Here is a 22029-nt window from a genome sequence, read left to right as displayed (position 1 = left end):
TGACAGATCTGAAGGACCAAGGCAGGGGTCCTCAAACTTTTAAAATAGGAGGCCAGTTCAATGTCCCTCAGACTGTTGGAGGGCCGCACTATAGTAAAAACAAAAACTTTGTTTTGTGGGGCTTTAAATAAAGAAACTTCATAGTCTTGGATGAGGGGGACAATCGTCCTCAGCTGCCGCATCTGGCCCACGGGCCGTAGTTTGAGGACCCCTGGGGTTCCATGGCCCTGGTGGCAGAGGCAGGGGGGCTGGTTATCCTTCCCTCTCTCCTCCATCCTCGGGGGAGGTAAGAATGCGAAGGGTTTCTCCCCTTAAGCGCTCCTCTGACTATGAGCTGAGCCTGCCACCTTGTGGCCACACTCAGGTATTAACTGTCCTCTGCTCTCCCAGAGAGGGCTGGCAGCTGGGTCTATTTGGCCCGCAGCCTTCCTCCTTCCGCAGCTGGCACACCTGATTTCCTGCTCTCCTCCTGGGTTTAGGGATTAAGGGGCAACAGGTTTCTGCTGCAGAAACTCAAGCCGGCTCTTTCTCCAGCACAGTGCTTGGCACTTAGTAGGTGTTTAATAAATGCTTTTGGGTGGATTTATGGGCTTCCTCCCCTCTGTGGGTGATCTTTCCTCCCTGCCCCTCGGGTTCGTCCTACTTCAGGCATAGCCAAAAAAATCTGTGTCCTGTCCTAGCCTAGACTTCCTGACTGAGTCTGTTCCTAAGAGACCCTGGAAGAAAATGACTGCTTTTACTTGGAAGCAGGTAGGGGGATTCACAGGCTCTCCAGGGACCTGCTTCCCAGTTTTGTCCCTGGCCTAGGCTGTGAATGCGAGCAGGTCTCATCGCTCCGAGACCTGTTTCTCAGCTGTAAAGCCATCAGGTTAATGACTGCCCCGAAGATCTCAGCGATGATTACTGCATGGAAGAGACAGGAAAACAAGCAGGACACAGCCCAGAGGGTTATGGCTGTTATCTAGTTCTGCTCATCTTTTCAATGGAATTTGGATAGAAATAATCTTGGGACAAGCTAATCTTCTGTCATTTATGAAAATAAATACATGCATACATATAAAAGCATATATATATATAACTGGATGTTCTCTGGACTCTGGCACGAGGGATAAGATAACCACTTTTTGTAACTGAGCAAAGGTATTCTGGGATGAAAGGTTATCTTCAGCAGTTTCATGGGAAATATCTTTTGATCAAACTTTTTTTAATGAAAGCTTTTTATTTTCAAAACATATGCATAGATAATTTTCAACATTCACCCTTGTAAAAACCTTATGTTCCAAATTTTCCCCTCCCTTTCTTTTACCCTCTCTCCTAGATGGTGAGTAAGTATATGTTAAATTTATCAAACCATCGTTCTTTATAATAATCCCACAGGGGAGGTGCTATTATTATCCTCATTTTATGAATTAACGACTTGTCCGGGGCATATAATAAATCAGTCTCAGAATTCACACTTAGAACTCTTGACCCTAAGCCCTTTCCTCTGTCCCCTGTACCACCTAGCTCTCAGCTACCACTGTAGTAGCAGACTAGATAACAGGGATGATATGTCCCTATCTCATCCTGTTCCTACATGCCTTTAGTCCTATTATTTTGTCTCCCACAATTTTCCAGCATCCTATCTTTCCTTCTTTATCTCATAGTCCTAGCCTTTATTTATTTTCCTTTCCGGGTAGACTAGATTACTTTCTACAATCTCAGAATACTGCCTGTACTTGTTCACCTTTACTTATCTATTGCTCATACCTAGAATGCAGTTCTACCCATACTTAAACTTAATTCAAATGTCACTTCTTCCATGACGTCATCTCTGATCTTCCCCCTCCCTTCCCCATCCCTTACCCAATGAACTGACTCTTCAGATCTCATAGAAGGCTTTGCTTTGTACCATTCTAATGGAATGGAAGGAAAAGGCACTCAGCACTCGCCAAGCACTAAGCCCTGGGGTTATACTACAAACAGAAAAACTGGAACCAATCCTTGTTGTCAAGGAGGTCCGCATTCTAATTGGCAGAGATCACATAAAGGAGGGCTCAAGCTCATGTTCAGCTCATGGAACATGGAAAGGCAGGGAAGAATTCAGAAAAAACTGCAGGATCTATGGACCTTGGGGAGCAATAGCAACAGGAGAGTGGGTTCAAGGATCAGAGTGCAACGGGTTACTAATCATGTAATATTGTGTATTGCAATTGTCCGTATCTCAGCACTCCCAGACTAAGAGCCACAGGAAGGCAGGGATCATAATTTATCTAAGTTTTGTGTCTTACCCGGAGCCTTGAATAGTGTTCTGCTCACAGTAGGTGCTTAATAAATGCTTAGGGAATGAATAAATGAAAGATGAGAGGAACCTGCTACTGAGACTAGCCCAGCTGAACTGGGTGGGGGGAATCCTGCTTCAAGAGTCCTTTTGAACAGATTCAGAAAGTCAGTCATGACAATGGGAGTCTCAGGTGTCTCAGAGTGCTTCAGATTGGTGACACTGACCCTGTGAATGGCCGTTAGCTGCTTGGTTTCAGACAGCCCTTCACAGAGCTGCTGCTAGACTTCACAGTGTACGCAGGAGTGCTTGCTGCCTGAAAGCTATCGTTCTGCTCTTAGGATCTCTGAACTTTTACTCTGGGCACGTGGGAGGGCAGCGGGGAAGGATTCTGGGAGTATCTTCTGACTCCCATAGCTTTCTCAGCCATTCTGGGACCCCCCGGAGGCCTTACCTGCACCCCGGTGTTGACGGGAAGGGTTGGGACTTGGTCATTGAGGGGCAGGACAGTGATGCCGAAGGTCACGGGCTGGCTCTGTCGGTCAATCTCGGAGGCGTTGGCCACAAGGATGAAACTGTCCGCCAGGGTCTCGCTGCCGTCATGGACATAGTGGATCAGCTGCTGCTCCACCTTGAGAAGGACCCACAGGCAAGGGTCAGAGCCAGCCTAACCTTCCTCCTCCTATGACGGTCTCCCCGCTTCAGGAGCCCTTTGGGAATCCCCTCCGACCTCATCTCTGGCTGCATCTGGCCCCACATCCAGCCGCCCCATTCTGTTGGGAGTAACTGCTCGTCACCTCACCAACTATCCTCTTGCTCCTCGCCACCATTTGTTTGCCCCTTTTCTTTCAGCAGTGTCTCTTGCCAGCACAGTGGGCAAGTGAAATGTGTTACCTTGTCATTCAAGGCCCTCTACAGCCTGGCCTCCTTCTACCTCTCCAGCCTCATTTTCTTTTCTCTCCCATGATTAATCTTCCATTTCATCCGGGCTGGGCTGTTCACTATCCTTCACATATACCAGGCTCCTTCCACTGCTGAACCTCCCTCCCCTCCCTTTCCTGTCTTCTCCCTTTGGCCCAACCCAAACCATCCTTCAAGGCCCAGCTCTGTTCTGCCTCCTCCGGGAAGCCTCCCCTGAGCACCCCAAACTACAAAGACCTCTTCCTTCTTAGATCTTTACTATTCACTCCCTGTGCCGCTTAGCAAATCCTTTCCTGTCCTACTAGTAATCCTTCCAGGTATAAGTCCTGTCTCCCCAATCAGATGGGAAGTAGCCCAGGAATAGAGACCAGGTCTGTGCCTCTTGTCTCATCACCAGAGTAACCTGATGTGGGGCAAAAGTACAAACTCTTCTTCCTTGACCTTCAAGGCCCCAGGGGGTCTGGTGACCTCCACCTTTCTCAACTTCTCTCTCATCAGCCTGCTTCAATCAAGCTTGGTGACTCTTGGTTACCCAAACATGCCCAGACTGGCTGCTCCCACGTTTGAGCTCATTAGGTTTACACTGAACTCTCCCCACTTTAAAGCCCAGTTCAGATGCCCCTTCTAGGAAGTTGTCTCTGACGGTCCCATCAGTAGGGAGCCTTGCCTTTCCCTCCCCCAACTCCATTTTGTTTTTTACTTGTTAAGGTATTTATCATGCAATGCTGTATTGTAGCTGTCAATATTGATGTTTTATTTATCATCTATCAATCAATCCATCTATCTGTCATCTATCCATCCATCCATCTATCTACACACCTACTTATCATCTACCTAAATATACCATAGACATCTTTTTATATCTGTTTATCCATTCATCTATCATCTATCCATCCACCCATCCATCTATTTATCATCTATCCATCCATCTATCATCTATCCATCCACCCATCCATCTATTTATCATCTATCCATCCATCTAACATCTATCCATCCATCCATCCATCTATCTATCATCTATCCATTCATCTATCCATCTACTTATCTATCATTTACTTATCATCTATCTAAATATACACATAGACATCTTTTTATATCTGTTTATCCATTCATCTATCATCTATCCATCCACCCATCCATCTATTTATCATCTATCTATCCAACATCTATCCATCCATCCATCCATCCATCCATTTATCATCTATCCATCCATCTATCATCTATTCATCCATCCATCCATCTACCTACCTATCATTTACTTATCATCTACCTAGCTAAATATACACATACACATCTTTTTATATCTATTTATCCATCCATCATCTATCTATTATTTATCCATCTATCCATCTATCATCTATCCATTCATCCATCCATCTATCTACCTATCATCTACTTATCTATCCAAATATACATATAGATATCTTTTTTATGTCTATTTATATATCCATCATCTATCCATCCATCTATCTATCATCTATCCATTCATCTATCCATCTACTTATCTATCATTTACTTATCATCTACCTATCTAAATATACATTTAGACATCTTTTTATATCTATTTATCCATCCATCCATCCATCCATCCATCTTATCTATCTGAATGTAAGCTCCCTGAGGGAAAGGACCCCATCTTATCTAAACTTTTTTTTTCTCTCCTGAACACAGTAGGTTCCCAATACATATCTGCTGTTGCTGCTGCTCAGTAAAAGAATACTGATTAGTTTAATAGGGAGCCTTTTAATATCTACTCTGGGGGCCAGTTGGATGTTGCCTCTGACCCCTGCCCTTTCCTGCTGGGAAAGGAGTCTCACTTCCTTGCTGGGGATGATGGTACCTCTTTCCAAGTGAAGATGCTGAGGTTTTCATCCTGGGGTGTCTCTCCTTTCTTGATACTCCCATGCTGAGGTGGCTCCAGGACCAGGAACTCCAGGCCAGTCAGGGTGGGGAAGTAGGGTCCAGTGACCCTCAGCACTGGAGGGGCCAGAGTATAGGCTCCACCCTCAGGCACACTGAAATTCTGGGTCTCCAGGGGGATGGTGACAGGCAGCACCTGTAACTCAACCTGGATTCCTTCTAGTGTGGTCCCAACACTGGAAGCCACATCCAAGGTGAAGCGGTCGGTCCAGCCATCTGCCTGTGAGTGGAGGTACAGGACCCGGCCCTCATTCACATCCTCCTGAGTGAAGCTGTGCACAGGGTCCAGGCTGGGCGGCTCACTAGCTGAGGCTCCCTGAGAGACAGTCACTAGGTAGCCAGCTCTTGGAGAGTCAGTCACCTTGTAGATAATCTCTGCAGCAGGCACATCTTCCTGGGCCACCTGTGGGGAGAGGGAGGATTGATGATTGGGAGGTGTGCAGCAAAAAATGGAGTATCTAATAAGAAGGAGGAAGAACTGCCATCATTTCTCTTTCCCTCCCTTCCTCCCTCTCTCTTTCTCCCTCCTTCCCTTTCCCTTCTTCCCTTAACTTCCTTCCTCTCTCCTTCTCTCCTTCCTTCCCTCCCTCCCTTCTTTATTACCTCCCTCCCTTTTTTCTTCCTCCCTCCCTCCCTCCCCTCCTTTTCTCCCTTCTCTCCCCTCCTTTCCTTCCTTCCTTCCTTCCTTCCTTCCTTCCTTCCTTCCTTCCTTCTCCCCTCTCTCCCTCCCCTCCCTTCCTTAGGCTAGTAAACACAACTGGGGGTTCCATCTCAAAACACAAGGGGGTGCCCTTCCTCTTCTCAGTCTGAGTCTGAAAATGTATTTTTTTTTTTTTTTTTACACAAAAGACAAAAAGAAAGATCTTGGGATAAGGAGGGTTGGAGGCAGGTGCAGGAGCCCATTCTACTCCCAGGCCTGAAGGGAACGAGGACATATTTGCTTATGAATCCTGGGCTCAGAAGGAGGGAGCTGGTTCCTCACTGGCTAGCATCCAGCCTCTGATCACTGTCCCCCAGCCCCAGGTTGCATCAATCCCCTCCAAGCCCCGACTTCCGCTCTCTGAGGGAGAAGATTGGACTGGATCTATATCATGTCAAGCTCCTTATCTTACAGATCAGGAAACTGAAGGCCAGAAGTCATTTGCCCAAGTACACACAGAGAGCTGGTACCAAATTCAGGATTACCACATTTTCTTATGCGTGAGGAGCCCCCTCCATTGCTGCTCAAACTTTGGGGTTCTTGGATTACCACAGGCATAAGTGCATGGTGTGTGTGTGTGTGTATGTGTGTGTGTGTGAGAGAGAGACAGAGAGACAGGGAGAAAGAGAGACAGACAGACAGAGAGACAGAGAGAGAGAGAGAGAGAGAGAGTCAGAAAGACAAAGACTCAGAGAGACAGATATACACAGAGACAGAGGGACAAAGAGAGGCAGAGACACACACACACAAAGAGACACAGACACACAGAGACAGAGATATATACAGAGAGACAGAGACACATGCACAGAGACAGAGAGAGATAAACACACAGAGACAGACAGACACATACTCACAGAGACAGAGAGACACAGAGAGAGACAGAGAGAAAGTGCAACCCTAAGAGGCAGCAGGATAGATGGGAAATTCGGAAGCCAAAGGAAACTCCCTTTCCCACTCACCAAAGAACTTTTTCTTTTCCCAGGACCAACCTTCTTTTCCCCTCCTTTCCTCCTCCTCTTCCTTCCTCTCTCCTTCCTCCCCCCCCCCTCCTTCCTTCTTTCCAAAGCCTCCGACCCCTGGTCTCTGCAATACCCTGGGGATGTCCATTTTGGGAGACAAGTCCAGCCTCCCCCAGGACAAGATCCTCACCTCTAGGAGATCCCTTTTAATTTCAGCAGCCTCCCCCTGGAAGACGAAGATCTTCTCCTGATGCACCATCTGCAGTGGGGCCAGGGGTCTGTCCAGGGTGACGGTCACCTTCAGTGTGTCCTCTGCAGTGACCTGTCCGGCCTCCACCGAGAAACCCAGGGCATCTTGGGGGTTGCGGCTGCCGTTGTGCTGGTAGAGGACGGCCCCTTCCAGGAGATCCCTCTGGGAGAAGGCGGCGGTGGGCTTCCCCGCTCGGAGCAGCTGCCCCCAGCGGGGGGCCGCGGTGACGCGGTAGTGGACCTCCTCGCTGCTGCGGATGTCCACGTTGGTGTCCAGGCCCAGCACGGACGTGTCGATGGTGCCCTGGCCTCCCTGGGGCACGGCCAGCCCGGAGTTGTTGGTGATCCGGAGGTAAGGCTCGGAGGCCTGGACCTCGAGCAGCGCCGTGGACTGGTGCTGGCCGTCCGACACCTGCAGCTGGATCCAGCCCCGGTCGGCTCCCGAGTGCACGAACAGGACCCTCTTCTTCCTCAGGTCTTCCTGGGTGAAGCGGTAGATGGGCCGGCTGGGGTCGTCGGCGGCCACGATGCTGCCGAAGAGCAGGTCCTTCCGGGTCAGCACCAGCTGGGCGTCGGTGAAGCCCGAGTCGGCGTCGGCGAAGGCCACGTCCTCCGTGGTCAGCAGCCGCCGCCCGCCTCGGGCCACGTGGAAGACACGGCTGACGGTCTGGACCGGGGCGTGGTCGTTCACGGGCTGGATGGCCACGCGGAAGACCCCGCGCACCTCCTCCCAGGCCATGCCCCCGCTGCCCTCGCCTTGGCGCACGGCCACGAAGGGGATGTCGTCCTCCGTGGTCTCCGAGTTGTCGTGCCGGTAGAGCAGCCGGCCCAGGAGGAGGTCGTCGTTGGTGAAGGTCGCCACGGGCGCGGCCCCGGGGCCGGAGCCCTGCCACACCAGGCTGCCGTGGCGAGGCTGCTCGATGACCTCGTAGAGGTAGCTGGCGCTGTTGAGGCTCTTGACAAAGAGGTGGTCCCGGGAGATGGTGGCTTGGCCGCCCTCGGGCACCGAGAGGAGCACGTTGGTGAGCAGGGGGGCGTCGGGGTCGCCGCCGATGCGGATGGGGAAGGTGTACAGCGGGGAGAAGTGGGGGGGTGCCGTGACGCGGAAGAGGAAGGAGTCTTGGGCCTCCTCGGAGGCCCGCGCCGTGGCGCGGTAGTTCACGTGGCCCTCCTGGAGGTCCTTCTGGGTGAAGCCCTGCTTCTCGGTCAGCCGCAGGCTGCGCAGGCGCAGGTTGCCCTTCCTGGGGGCCTGCACGATCTCGTAGTGGAAGGAGGCAGGGCCGGGGCCCGGCTCGTCCTCCACAGCGGCCTCCAGCTGCTCGGTGCTGAGCACCTCCTGCCGAGCGTGGTGGGCCAGCAGGGGCGCGAGCCTCAGCATGCGGATGGTCGCCTTCTGGATGGTGACCGGGAAGGTGGTGTTGGCCAGGATCTTCTGCCCCACCTGCACCTGCAGCGCCACCTTCTCCGTGGGGTCCTGGGTGTGGTGCTGGGGGTCCGTGCTCAGGTAGCGCACCTGCCCCTGGTCCACGTCCCTCTGCGAGAAGGCGTCCACAGCCCTCCAGTCGCCGCCGGGGGCTCCGCCCGCCTTCTGGAGCTCCCCGTAGAGCAGACTCCCGGCCAGCCGGTACACGATGGCCACCTCCTGGTTCACGGCGTTGGTCTCCGCCGACAGGTTGGCCGTGGAGATGGCGGCCCAGGAGCCCTGAGGCACGAACAGCCCGGTGATGTTGAGGGTCTGGAGGGCGGGCTGGATGGCCACCACGCGCAGCACAGCCACGGGGCTCGTGTCCAGGCCGTCGGTGACTCGGAACAGCAGGTCCTGGGCAGGGCCCCCCCGGTGGATGTAGGACAGGGCGCCCGCCTCCAGCTCCGGGCAGGAGAACTCGGCCACCCGCTCCCCCGGCTGGCCCTCCCGCTCCACGGTGCCGCCTTCCAGGTGCTGGCTCCCGATGAGCTGGAAGGTGAGGCTCTCACACTCGGTGTCCGGGTCGTAGGCTTGGAAGATCTCGGGCCCCAGGGCCTTCTGGGTGTGCTCCAGGATCACCATCAGGTTCCCGTGAGGGAAGACCACCCGGGGAGGGTCATTCAAGGGGTTCACCCGGATGGGCAGGATGTAGGTCTGGCCCTGGCGCAGGCACTGGGGCACGGTGCTCTGGGTCATCACCGAGACCTCCAGGACCAGCTGGTCCTCAGGGTACTCGGAGCCATCGTGGATGAACCGGATCTTCCGATTGACCACATCCAGGAGGGTGAACTTCTTCCGGGACTGAGCCCCAGGGATGCTGCTGAAGTCCAGCTCCCCATGTTGGGCTTCGCGAGTCAGGCCGAACAGGACCTGTGACTGCCGGATGCCCGCCTCGCTTAGGTCCAGGGTGGGCTGGACGTGCCTCCATTCTAGCCAGGCGGTGCCCCCCTCCGCCACCACCAAGGGGCTTAGGGTCAGCAGCTTGGTGAAGTTGGCAAAGACGGCCGGGAGCCCCGGCTCCAGGGCACAGGGCTCGGGCATCTCCAGTAGCGGCCAGCCTTCGGGCACCAAGGTGGACGGCACTTCGTACACCTCGTAGGCGTCATCCTCGTACTCCTCCTCGGGGAGCCCGCAACCCGCGGTCAGGTCCCGGGTAACCAGTGCCCCCTGCAGTCCCTGCCTCTCCCCATTGATGATCAGGTCCTCCAGGCAGCCCACCAGGGACGCGTTGGCCACGGCGGACGCCAGGCCCAGTCTGTGCTCGCGCAGACGCTGGGAGGACTCTTCATCCAGACCGCCGAGGAGCAAGCTGCCTCGAGGCTCCAGGTAGCTGTGGACACCGCGGTTGGAGGTGCGGGTGGGGTACTGGTCCACAGAGATCTCCAGCATGTGCACATCCACGTGGACGCTGACCTCGTGGGGCTGCCCGTCGCTCACCGAGACGCTGTTGTGCAGCATGACGGCCCCGTGGCCCTTCTCCACTATGGCCCGCAGGTGTCCGTCAAAGATCTCCAGGTAGATGAAGTCGCCCTGCGGACCTCCCGCCTGGTACGCCAGCGGCGCGCGCCTGACCCGTGTGGTCAGCGTGAACTCCAGGGTGCCCTCGTCTCGGGTGCTCCAGGTGGGGAAGGCGGCCAGGGCCCGGGGCCCCGTGAAGCCCAGGGCCTCGTCTTCCCCGGCCGAGAACTCGGCGGCGCAGCCGCTCCTCACTCCTTCGCTCAGCCGGGCCAGGAGGTCGAGGCCATTGAGGGAGGCCTCCTGGAGGCAGCCTCGAAGGGGGCGGCTGGCCCCAGAGAGGTAGGACAGGTGCAGACTCCCGGCGCCCCCCACAAAAATGCCATAGGAGGCCTCGAGGGGAGCCTGGGCGGCGGTGCTGGAGGAGTTGAAGAGGTCATCGACGGTTAGGGAGACCTGGCCATCGGCCACCGTCACCGCCACATCGTGCGTCCCCAAGTCGCCGAGCGGCATCTCCTCGGGGGACTGCAGAAGGGTCTCTTCATTTCTCTGCACCAGGCGGACCTGCGGGGGAGGAGGCAGAGTGAGGAAGAGGGTTGGGACGCCCCCCAGGTGATTCCCAGGGCCAGATTCCCTACCCACATGGCAGCCTGGCAAGGGGGCAAGCCTGGGAGCGAGCAGGCGATCAAACTTTCGAGGGCCTGGGCTCTCTTGGCTGGGACAGCCCCTTCTCTGATGCAGGTCACGACACCTCTACAGACGGGCAATGGCTAAGAGCTTTCTAAAGGTTGGACCTGGGATTTCACCAGTGGAGGGAATGCAGGTCAGCGCTCGCTCAGCAGCTCTTAGAGAGAGCAATGGGAGACGACCTGCCTGGGTCACACAGGCAGTGTGCGTCAGAGACAGGACTTGAGTCCAGGCCGTCTGGTCCCTGAGTCTATCCCATACTGCTTCTTGGTCACAACCCTAATGAGCATCTACAGCAGTTTAAAGTTTGCACAGTACTTTGCTGACATCTCGTTCAAACCTTACAACATCCCTGGGGGATGGGCTTATTGTTATCCCCATTTTATGAGAGAGGAAACTGAGGCACATAAAGAACCAGTATCTTTCCCAGCATGTATCGGGGTGGATGAACTCGGGTTGTCCTGGATCCCTGCTCCACATTGGCTCACCAAGGCCACTTCTGGTCCTTGGGAAGGCTTTGGGTCAAGCTCTAATCTCCCTATAGCAACTGGGGGAGGAGCCTCTGAAGTCCGAGGCAGGGCCGGTTCCTGGACCATACGTACAAAGTCTTGCCCGGCCTTTCCTCCTGTGACCCCAGGATCAGATGAGGCCGTGGGAGGGATGGGGATGAGGGAGGCTCAGGGATAGGGCAGGGAACCTTGTTTTCATTTTGTGGGAGGAATGGGCATCCCTGAGAAGTAAAGGCTCTCGTGGAACATCATAGGGCTAACTGATGGCAGGTTCTCCACCCTTTCCGGCACTGGGAATTAATCTTGGTTTCTTAGATCCTGAAGTTTGGGGCCTCTCTCACCCCTAATTGGATGTTCCTGGGTGTGTCCAGAACTGAGAGTGGGGATACTGACCTGCAGTCTGCCAGCGCGCAGTTCCACCAGGAGGTGGTCGGTTGGTCCGGCTAACAGGAGGAGAAGGGCATCTGCCTGGGCTGTAAAGAACTGGAGCTTCACGTGAATCTCATTCAGGACTTCATTGAGGGGCACCTCCAGGTGGTTCTCTCCAAAGAAGGAAGCTGCGGAAGGTAAGGATTAGATATGAATCAGGCTGGATGGGAATCCCGGGAGGTTTAGAACACCAGCTTTCTAGTCTATTAGAACTGGCAGAGGCCTTATTCAGAATCCCCATTTGAACTAGGACGTGGATGTGGGAATATTTAGCTTGGAAAAGAGAACACAGTAGCAGGATGGTCACGTGGAAGAGATGCTACATTTGCTTTGCTTGCCCCCATGGGCTAATTACCGAAAAGTTCAATCTAGGGGGCAAAGAGCCCAACAACTTCCTAACAAGCAATGGTCTCCAAAAGCATAGAGTTTTGTTGCAACAGGTAGTAAGTCCTCCATCACTGGTGGTCTGCAAGCAATCTGGAAGACTCTTGTCAGGGATGATAAGGGGATTCCTGTTTTTAACAAGCCATGGTCTCCAAAAGCATAAAGTTTTGTTGCAATCGGTAGTGAGTCTTCCCTCACTGGTGGTCTTCAAGCATCTGGAAGACTCTTGTCAGGGATGATGTTAAGGGGATTCCTGTTCATACAGGGATAAAAGTTGATCAACTGATTCTCTCCAGTTTTTAGACTCTGAATCGAAGGAGTTTAAACAGGATTGCTCATGAATAGGCAAATACTCCTTCCTCTCAGGGCTTGGGGGTCCCATTGCTAGGACCTGACTTCTCTAAAACCTTTGCTATTGGGTTAGAAAATTGGCCTGAATTAGCTGAACAATAGACCCCAGAAAGAGTCTATTAGAAGGCAGTTAATGAGTCTGTTCAATGCCCGGTTCTGGAGAGAATTTCCTCCATTGTGGGAAATGATTTCCTGTTATTGAATGATTTAAAAATCCTCTGATGAGTAAGCAGACCCATGTAGAGTTTTTTTCCCTGATTACACCAAGGAGAATAGCTAGGTCTCAGTTGCCTTCTGGACAGGGGAGAGAAGCCAGAATTTAGCTTTTCACATATTGTGGTGGATTGGGTCCAGGTGGTCGTAGTCTTCCTTCTTTTCCCTCAAAGCAGCCTGTCCTTCTCCCCTGCCTTTGTCACTTCCTCTGATGAACCCCATTCTCTCCTAGCCCAGGAGTGCCCCTTGCTCTTCTCTGCCATGAGCTTACACGAGCTCCCCACTTGGGCTGTTTCATGGGTTGCATGCCTACTTGATGATATGAATTGTATATTTTCCTCTCTTCTCTCCCAAATCAACAATAATAGGTAGCATTTATATGGCGTCATATGGTTTACAAATGCTTTATATTTTTTGGCTGCTATTCCGTTTTTTCTGACTTTTTGTAACCCATTTGGAGTCTTCTTGGCAGAGATGCTGGAGTGGTTTGCCATTTCCTTCTCCAGCCTATCTTATAGATGGGGAAACTGAGTTAAACAGGGTGAAGTTACTTGGCCAGGGTCACACATCTAGTAAGTATCTGAACTCTAGTCTTCTTTATTCCAAATCTAGATTTGAACGCAGGTTTTTCTGACTTCTGGATCCACATTCTATCCACTGTACCATCTAACATCTAATTCAATAATTTTATATATTTTGCTTCATCTAATATCCACAACAGCTCTGTGTTTAGGTGTTATCACTATCATACCCATTTTATGGATGAAGAAACTGAACTTAAGAGAGTTAAGTGACTTGACCAGAATCACCTAGCCAGTAAAATATTTGAATTCTAGTCTTCTTTACTTCAACTCCAGTGCTCTAACCACTGAACCTCCTGGACACCTTCTAATTTGTCATTCAAACTATATAGAAGTGTTCCAGCATCTGGGACATTCTCGCCACTGACTTATTTCTCTCTTTTTTTGGTCTCTCTTTTCAGCTCTCGATCAAGGATCTGATATATTTTTAATCTACAATTCCAATATTTTTTAAAATATTATTTTCTAAATATTCTAAACATTCAGTCTATTGCTTTAAAAAATATATTATCTGCTACCTCTGGGACACTGAGTGACTGACTGACATGATAGGGTTAAAAATGGAGATTTTCGTACTGAAGGAGGAAGTAAGCTATGGTGAACATTTCTGATAATGAGGAGGAGGATAAGAAGATGTTCTCGTTGCTAGGCTGGCTTCCTGTCCTGACATTTTTCCAAGGGGGCCACACGATCCTCACCTGCAGCGTTTGCTATGAGACCACTCTTATCTTTTGGGCAGAGAGAAATACTTGGGGTGGTCTCTTTGAAACCTTTGATCCTATGATCTTGTGATTGGATGACTCTGAATTCAGTTCCGGACTTATATCCTGTGGCTTTAGTCAGTCACTTAATCTTTCTGATTATTAGCTCTCCTTTATCTATAAAAGAAGGAGGCTCAATTATATAACTTCTGAAGTCCTTTCCCTTATTTCTTTCTTTCTTTTTGCTGAGGCAAGTGGGGTTAAATGACTGGTCCAGGGTTATACATCAAGGAAGTGTTATATGTCTGAGATTAGATTTGAACTCAAGTCCTCCTGACTTCACGACTGGTGCTCTATCATTTGCGCCACCTAGCTGCTCCTCTCCCCCATTTCTCTATAGTTTGTCCTTTGGCAATCTCTATTAATTTACTATTCTTGTCTATTATTAACTACTGGATGACCTATTAACTGTAGAAGATGCCCAAATTCAGTCTGGCACCTCCCCAACCTGTATTTCTAGCTCCTTGGTGGCTATCTTCATCTGATGACATCCCACCAACATCTCAGTCAATATTTCCCAGAAAAAACTCATAATCCTCTCCCCCAATTCTCCTCTCTCTCTCTCTCTCTCTCTCTCTCTCTCTCTCTCTTCCTTTCTCTCTCTCTTCCTCTCTCTCTCTCTCTTTCTCCTCCCCTCCCCCCCCCGCCCCACTTTCTCATTTTTGTTAATGGCACTGCCATTTTCCTAATCACTTTGACTGGGAGTCATTGAAGAACCTTTTCCCTCCCTAATAATACATAACCAATCATTTGTCAAGAATTATTTGGTTTTATCTTCCTAATATCTCTTATCTCTGTCTCCTTTCCCTCCATTCATACCACAAGCACCCTAGTTCATTCACTTTTTTTCTTGTCTCTTAATTGGTTTTGGTCCCTTTAATCTCTGTAATCTCATCCATCTCATCCTTCACTGCACTGCTAAAATAACCTTTCCATTACAAAGTTCTAAGTGTGGCTCCCTTGCTCAAAAATCTTTAGCAGCAACTTGCTGTCTAGAGGATCAAATATAACGCTTTCTCTTGTTATTTAAGACTTTTCAGAATCTGAATTCAACATACTCTTTCTTTTTAAAAGCATTTAAACATTAATATGATAGGTGTTTGACAAATGCCAGGATCATCTTAAATGGAGGCACCCATGTGGAAAACACTGGGGATTTGCTCCTTGGAGATCTGGAAAACTGGGTGTGCCCTTCTATTTGTCCCACCCCCACTCCCATCTTTAGGCCATGTAGTCCTGGGGAATAAGTTTAGGGTTTTAAATTTCTCTCATTTGTCCTTTTATTTCTATATGTAGGGAGAACAGCCCCTGACCCAGGAGCTAGAGCAGTGGGGATATTGTATCTCAGTATTCCAGGCCAAGTGTTACACCCAATCCTGCAGGGAAAGGCTAGTTCAGTAGGGTTTTGGACTTGAACTTGATGAGACTAATGCTATGTGGGATTAGAGTTAAGCCTTTAGTGTAATCTCTTTATTCTCCCCAGAGACAGGTGCTATTGGGGGGATTATGCCCCCAAGATGGAATTTTGTTCTTGTTATGCCTTGGTAGTAAATATTCCCTTGTAAAAGTTATGCATGTTAAGTAGTGAAATGGAACTAGGGTGTTGGTCACTGACTCCTAAAACAGGGAGGAACACAAGTGATGGGGGTTTGAGCCAGGAGGGAGAGAATCCCCAGCTCTCTCAGAGTCCCAAAGAAGGAGCAGGGGTGGTTACACACTTGGTCTCAGAAAGTGGAGCCTGAGCAAACTCGTATAATACTATGAATTTAGCAATAATTAACAAGCAGACACATTTAAATAGACAAAACACAAAAAAAAGATTATATAGGAAAGAAAGAAGATTATATATATGAGCTTCTGCTATGCAGTTTATTGTAAAAATATACATTAAATTTAATAAGGTACCTACAAAATTGCCCTGTTTGTCTGAGTTCTTTTTTTCCCCCTCAACCATATTTCCTATTCCTCTCCTACAGGCTACATTCCAGCTCAAGCCAGCCACCAGCTAGTCTCCGACCTTGACATTCAACATCCTGTCTCTCTTTCCAGAAGCTTTCCTTGTTACCCACAGTTGAAAGTCATGTCTCCTTCCTTTTCTTAGAACTCTCTGTCTACATCTTTTCTTTATCTTTAATATTTATTCCACATTGTATCATATTTATTTATGTATCTTTTATGTATCCCAGGTACTAGTTTATAAGCTTGATGAGGACAGACTTTTTCCACCTTGTTTTTGTTGCCTCCAAGTCCCCCACACAAAAAGGGTTTATCCTGTGGAGCTGATCAGAATGCCATTCGAGGCAGTGAGGGGGCCTGAAGTGGACTTGGTGACAGAAAGATCCAAGTTCCAGTCTTGGATAGCTAGGTGATCCTAGGACTTAACCCTGCTGCGCTTAGTTTCCTCATCTATAAAATGAGTTGGAGAAGGAAATGGCAAACCACCTCAGTGTCTTTGCTAAGAAAACTCAAAATGGGGTCATTGAGAATTGGAAATAATTACATAACAATAACTATCATGGAAGGAAAGGGAGTAGTGGCTGTGGGAGCCTGAGAGAAGCCTCTTTGGAGGAGATAGCTCTTGAATTTTCAAGAAAGTCAGGGATTTTATATGATAAAGATTTGGAATGGGAGGATATAGGATGATAGTTGAAGGAGGTGAAAAGTTCCAGTGGAATTTTTTCAAGGATGGAGTGGCCCTGGGCATGTTTATAGACAGCAAAGAGGAGGCAGTTGACAAAGAGAGGTGGGGGTGAGGGGAAATTGGGGAAGAAAAAAATCAAAGGAAAGAACTTCCAGAGAAAATAGGATAGGATGGAATTGGGGCAGGAGTAAAGGCCCTGACCTTGACAAGAGAACTTTCCGCTCTTCCATTGCTGCAGTTTCTGAGGAAAAAACTGAATCAAAGGAAGAGAAAATGGGGGATGGTGATGTCAAGGGTCTTTGAGATGTAGAATGGGGGCGAAGAGTTTGCTCATGACATCTAGTCTCTTTTCTCAGTACCATTGGGGGCATTCCAAGCATGTAGGACTGCCCAAACAAAGGCACGGACCATGAGAGATGGACTAGTGTGTTTGAGGAATAGGAAGTAGGCTAGTATGGGGGGACCACAGTCCTTGGATGAGAGGAATGTGTTTGTTAGGCACAATGTCAGTTAGGTGAGACCTAAATTGTGGAAAGCTTTACAAGTTAAATAGAGGGAATTGTATTTAGTCTTAGAGGTAATCCTGCGCCCACTGGAGTTTATTGAGTTGGAGGGTGATATGGTCAGACCTAACCAATATGGTATCAGGATTCTTTGTCCTTGAATACCAGTTTTGGCCATGTCTGTTGTGACTGTGGATACTGGTCTCCTCTCTGTCTCCTCTCTCCCTCTGCCTTATTCCTAAATCGATTCTTCCTCCTCACGTAACTCCCTTTCCTGTTTTCTACTCCCTTGCCCTTATTCTGGCCTCTCTTCTCAGTCCTGACCTTTTAGTTACTCAATCCAGTCCCAGACTTGTCCCAGTTTTCCATTCCCTCCTTGCCAAAGCCCTGGGTTATCCCTATTCTCCACCTTTACAGTGCCTGCTCAATAGTGTGTGGAAGATACAGCCGAGCTGAGAGAATCCACTAGAAATTCCTGGTCTCTAACCCCAGCTGGGCTCTCACTGCTGCATAGAATTCCTTTTATTCTCCCCATAGCAGCTCTGCCCAATCTCTTGGTTCCTCATGTCTCTTAGAGAACCTCCATTTCCTTCCCACTTGCTAAAGGGCATGGCCCCCAACAGAACTGAGAAAAGAGACTAGATATCATGAACAAACTCTTCGCCCCCTATTCTACATCTCAAAGACCCTTGACATCATCATCCCCCATTTTTTCTTCCTTTGATCCAGTTTTTTTCCTCAGAAACTGCAGCAAAGAAAGAGTGGAAAGTCCTCTTGTCAGGGTCAAGGTCCCTACTCCTGCCCCAATTCCATCCCATCCGATTTTCTCTGAAAGTTCTTTCCTTTGATTTTTTTCTTCCCCAATTTCCCCTCACCCCCACCTCTCTTTGTCAACTGCCTCCTCTTTGCTGTCTATAAACATGCCCAGGGCCACCCCATCCTCGAAAAAACTTCACTGGAACTTTTCACCTCCTCCAACTATCATCCTATATCTCTCCTCTTTTTTTTTTTTTTTTTTACTGACAGACTCTTGGAAAGACCCTATACCCCATCTCACCTCTGTACCCCTTGTGATTAGTATTTCACTCCAATGCTACACTCACCTATTCTGTCCAAGGTTACTAATGACCTAATTGCTAAATCAATTGGCCCATTCTTGTTTCCTTTCTCAGTCCTTTTACTCTCAGGTTCCTTTGCAGAACTTAACACTTATCTATCATCCCCTGCTTGATACTTTTCCCACTCTGTGTTTTCATGACACAGGACTTGTTTGACTGCTCCTTCTCTGTATCTGTTGCTGGATTTTCATCCCTGTCCCTTCCACTCACTGTGAGTAATCCCTAAGATTCTGTTCTATGCTTTCTTCTTTCTCTTTCTCTGTCCCTGTCCCTGTTCCCATCTCTATTTCTGTCTCTCTGTCTCTGTCTTTCTCTGTTTCTGTCCTTCGTCTCTCTCTGTCTCTGTCTCTCTCTTTCTTTCTCTTTGTTTCTGTCTCTCTTTCATTTCACTTGGTAAGCTCCATAGCTATCATAGATTTAACTATCACCTCTATTTAGGCGACTCACAGATTTCTCTCTCTCTCTCTCTCTCTCTCTCTCTCTCTCTCTCTCTTTCTTCTTCTTCTTCTTCTTCTTCTTCTTCTTCTTCTTCTTCTTCTTCTTCTTCTTCTTCTTCTTTCTCTCTCCCTCTCTCTCTCTCTCTCTCTCTCTCTCTCTCTCTCTCTCTCTCTCTCTCTCTCTCTCTCTTGTCCTAATCTATCTCTGGACTTCAGTCCCTGATCAATTGCCTTTTTTGAAACTTCAGACTGGATGTCCCATTGACAGCTTAAACTCAGCATGTTCAAAACAAACTCACCACTTTGCCTTACAAACTTTCCCCTCTTCCCAGTTTCCTTGTTACTGGCAGGCACTGCCATCATCCCCAACACCCAGGCTCACAGATTAATTATGTATTTGACCTCTTACACTTATTCCACATATCCATTTTATCACCTGATTTTTGCCCGCATCTCCTTTTCTCTCCTCACACAGCTACCACTTTTGCTCAGGTCCTCATCACTTTTCTCTAACTAGTTTACCTGCCTTAAGTCTCACCTTATTCCAAACCATCCTCCACTCAGCAGAGATCCTAAAGCAGAGATCTGCCCACTTCAACAATCTTCTTAATAAACTTCAGTGGCTCCCTATTATCTCCAGGATCCAAAATAAAATCCCCTATGTGGCATTTAAGGCTTTTTATCACTTGGCTTCTTTCTATCTTTCCAATCTTTTTATACTCAATCCTTCTAATGACCTTGGCTTACTTACTGCTCCTCAAACATGATGTAATCTCCCCTCTCCATTCATTTCCACTGGCTATGCCTCATGCCTGGAAAGCTCTGCCCTTTTATCTTCACCTTTAGGACTCAGTCAAATCCTACCTTTTTCAGGGTGTCTTTCCTATCCCCCCAGGTCTAAGTGTCTTCCTAAAAAGGCCTTTCTGCATATATATATTTGTAGATAGCTTGTTATCTATATATGTCTCCTCACTGGATCATAAGCTTCTTGAGGGCAGGGACTTTTCCTTCCTTCCTCCCTTCCCTCCTTTCTTTCCTTCCCTCTTTTCCCTCCTTCCCCTCTTCCCCTCCTTCCCTCCCTCCTTCCTTCCTTTCTTCTTCCTTCCTTCTTTCCTTCCTTCCTCCCTTCCTTTCTTCAGTGTTGGCTGATTTTTCTCTCCTTCCCTCTCTCTCTCCCCCTTTCTTCCCCTCTCCTTCTCTCTCTCTCCTTCTCCCCTCCCCCCCCCCCCTTTTCTTTATCTCCAGTGCCTAGCGCTGTACTTTGAGAAAGGTGGCTACTTAACAAATGGTCATCCAAGGAGTGAGAAAGAGAGGTCTGGCTTTTTGATAAAAGCCTTGCTCTGAGCCCCAGGCTGGCTTTAAATGTCCTCACGGAGGAGATAACAGAGTCGGGCACCTCTGGAGGCTCCAAACCAACCCTTATCAGAACTTCAGGAAGGGATGGCGTACCTCCTCCAGAGAGGTCAGTGCTGAATTATGTTTACTGTTGGGCGTACAGACTACATGGAACCTGTGTCTGGGCCCAGAAACCAGCCTGTGGCCACAGCTCAGTGGTCAGTCTGAGGCTGAGTGGGGGTGACACCTTGAGGGGAAAGGCTGGCCAATATGGACACCCTGGTGCTTTGGTTGGAAGGGCCAGGACTCGGGGACCAGGAATAAACAAACCTGTCTCAGACTCCTGTCTGTCTTTAGCCCTACTCACAACCTGGCCTGGGTTGAACAATGAAGAAAGCTTCCAGGGCTGGGAAAAGCCCTCGTGACTCTGGCCCTGAGAAGGCCGTGAAGGCCAGAGCTTCACTGCCCTTCCTTGCTGTCTGCTTTGGACCTTGGCTCCAGGGTTGCACAAACAGCCTCTACTGGACTGGCGCTCTTCGTTCTGAAATCCTCGGCGGGTCTTTGTCCTCCGCTGACCTCTCTGCCCGCCTCTTTAAGTCATTCTCCTCTGTTCCTGACTCAGCCAGTGGCATCTTTCCCTAGTGACTCATTCCGGCAGAGCCCAAGGTCACCCTCGCTCTGTCATTTCTCAACATGGATAGAGGGCCGGATTCATGTCAGAAACTCCGGGTTCAAATCTGGCCCTTGAGGCTAGTTGTATGATCCTAGGCAAGTCACCAAGCTTTTCTGAGACCATTTCCTCCTCTGTAATTTGAGGGATTTGGATTATTTGTCCCCTACGGTCCCTTTCCCCTCTAAATCCTATTATTTATTTAGCACCTACTATGTGCCAGTGCTGGGGATAAAGACATTTATGAAATATCGACTGTCTTCAAAGAGCTAATAGTCTACCATGTATGTGTGTGTATGTGTATATGTGTGTCTATAATGTATATGTATGTGTGTGTGAACATTTATACAAGTAAATATGAAGTCCTCTAAGAGGAAGAGAAGGATGAATAACTGGGTGGGATTGGGGAAGGTTCCTGGAGGACAGAAAGACAAAATTTGAGATGGAAGAGCCCCAGCCTGCTCCTGTAGATGACATGCTGTAGATGAAAAACCTGAACCTTGGAGGACAGAGGTCACTTGCTCCAGGTCACATACAGACAATAAGGGTCAGAGGTAGGTCCAGATTTGGAGTCTCCTGCCTCAAAGACCAGTGACCTCCTCATGGTTTCACATCACTTTTCTACACTGGGAGTGGCCTGAAGGGTGGGACTCCCGGACTCCCTCCTTCCCCCCCTCCCCCAGAGGAGGGGCTTCCTGAGGACACTGACCAGGGCTTTCTCCCTCCTTCCCTGACACTGATGGATTCTCTCTAGCTTCCCAGTGCTGAAGATCCAAGGCTTCTGCTTTCTCTCCATGATTACCTTTAGAACTGGCAAGTCTCCTGTTTCTTGATGACCCCCCCTCACCTGGCAGGAGCTGTGCCAGTAGTCAAATAAGGGAAAGAGAGGTCCTCAGCGGGTTCAGGGGGGACAGCTGGCCACAGGAAGAATAATTTGTTCAGCCCAAAGTAGGTTTTTGAAGGCCCTTACCTTACCTAGCCATACATGCATCCTTCCCCTAGCACAGATCCCTTCCCTGATATCCCTTCCTTGGGCACACAAAGTGGATTTTCTAAACTGGCATCTCTTTCCATTTGGGAAAGATCATCTGAAGTCAGGTACTATTTTTTTTTTTATTTTTATTTTTTTTAAAATTTTTTAATTTTTAATTTTTATTTTTAATTTTTATTTTTTTTTGAAGTCAGGTACTATTAAAACAGGAGGGGACCCAACCCCCAACTTATTTTATTTTATTTTATTTTGCTGAGGCAATTGGGGGTAAGTATCTTGCCCAGGGTCACACAGCCAGGAGATGTTAAGTGTCTGAGGTCAGATTTGAACTCAGGCCCTCCTGACTTCAGGCTAGCTGCCCCACCTCCAACTTGTTTGGGTAAGAAAAATGTTAGGTGACTGGGCCATCATATTGTGTAGTGGAGCTGTGAGAACCAAGGGTTTTGGGGCAATGCTCCTAGTGTTGTCAAAGCAGGGGTTCTTTTTTTCT

General features: G+C 49.2%; 1 protein-coding gene across 1 annotated transcript in view; it reads right to left on the bottom strand.

Moving 5' to 3' along the window:
• CSPG4 (chondroitin sulfate proteoglycan 4) overlaps positions 1–22029 on the bottom strand; it is a 102701-nt gene that overhangs the window by 19652 nt on the left and 61020 nt on the right. Inside the window, exons 3-6 of the mRNA XM_051973840.1 lie at positions 11519–11682; positions 6951–10493; positions 5022–5504; positions 2715–2891 (exon numbers count right to left, since the gene is read on the bottom strand). Of these exons, the coding sequence (XP_051829800.1) occupies positions 2715–2891; positions 5022–5504; positions 6951–10493; positions 11519–11682 (4367 nt within the window). The remainder of the gene's footprint in view (positions 1–2714; positions 2892–5021; positions 5505–6950; positions 10494–11518; positions 11683–22029) is intronic.

Source organism: Antechinus flavipes, chromosome 2 (genome assembly GCF_016432865.1).
Source record: "Antechinus flavipes isolate AdamAnt ecotype Samford, QLD, Australia chromosome 2, AdamAnt_v2, whole genome shotgun sequence".
Classification (NCBI taxonomy): domain Eukaryota; kingdom Metazoa; phylum Chordata; class Mammalia; order Dasyuromorphia; family Dasyuridae; genus Antechinus; species Antechinus flavipes.
This window is presented reverse-complemented; position numbering and strand designations above follow the sequence as displayed.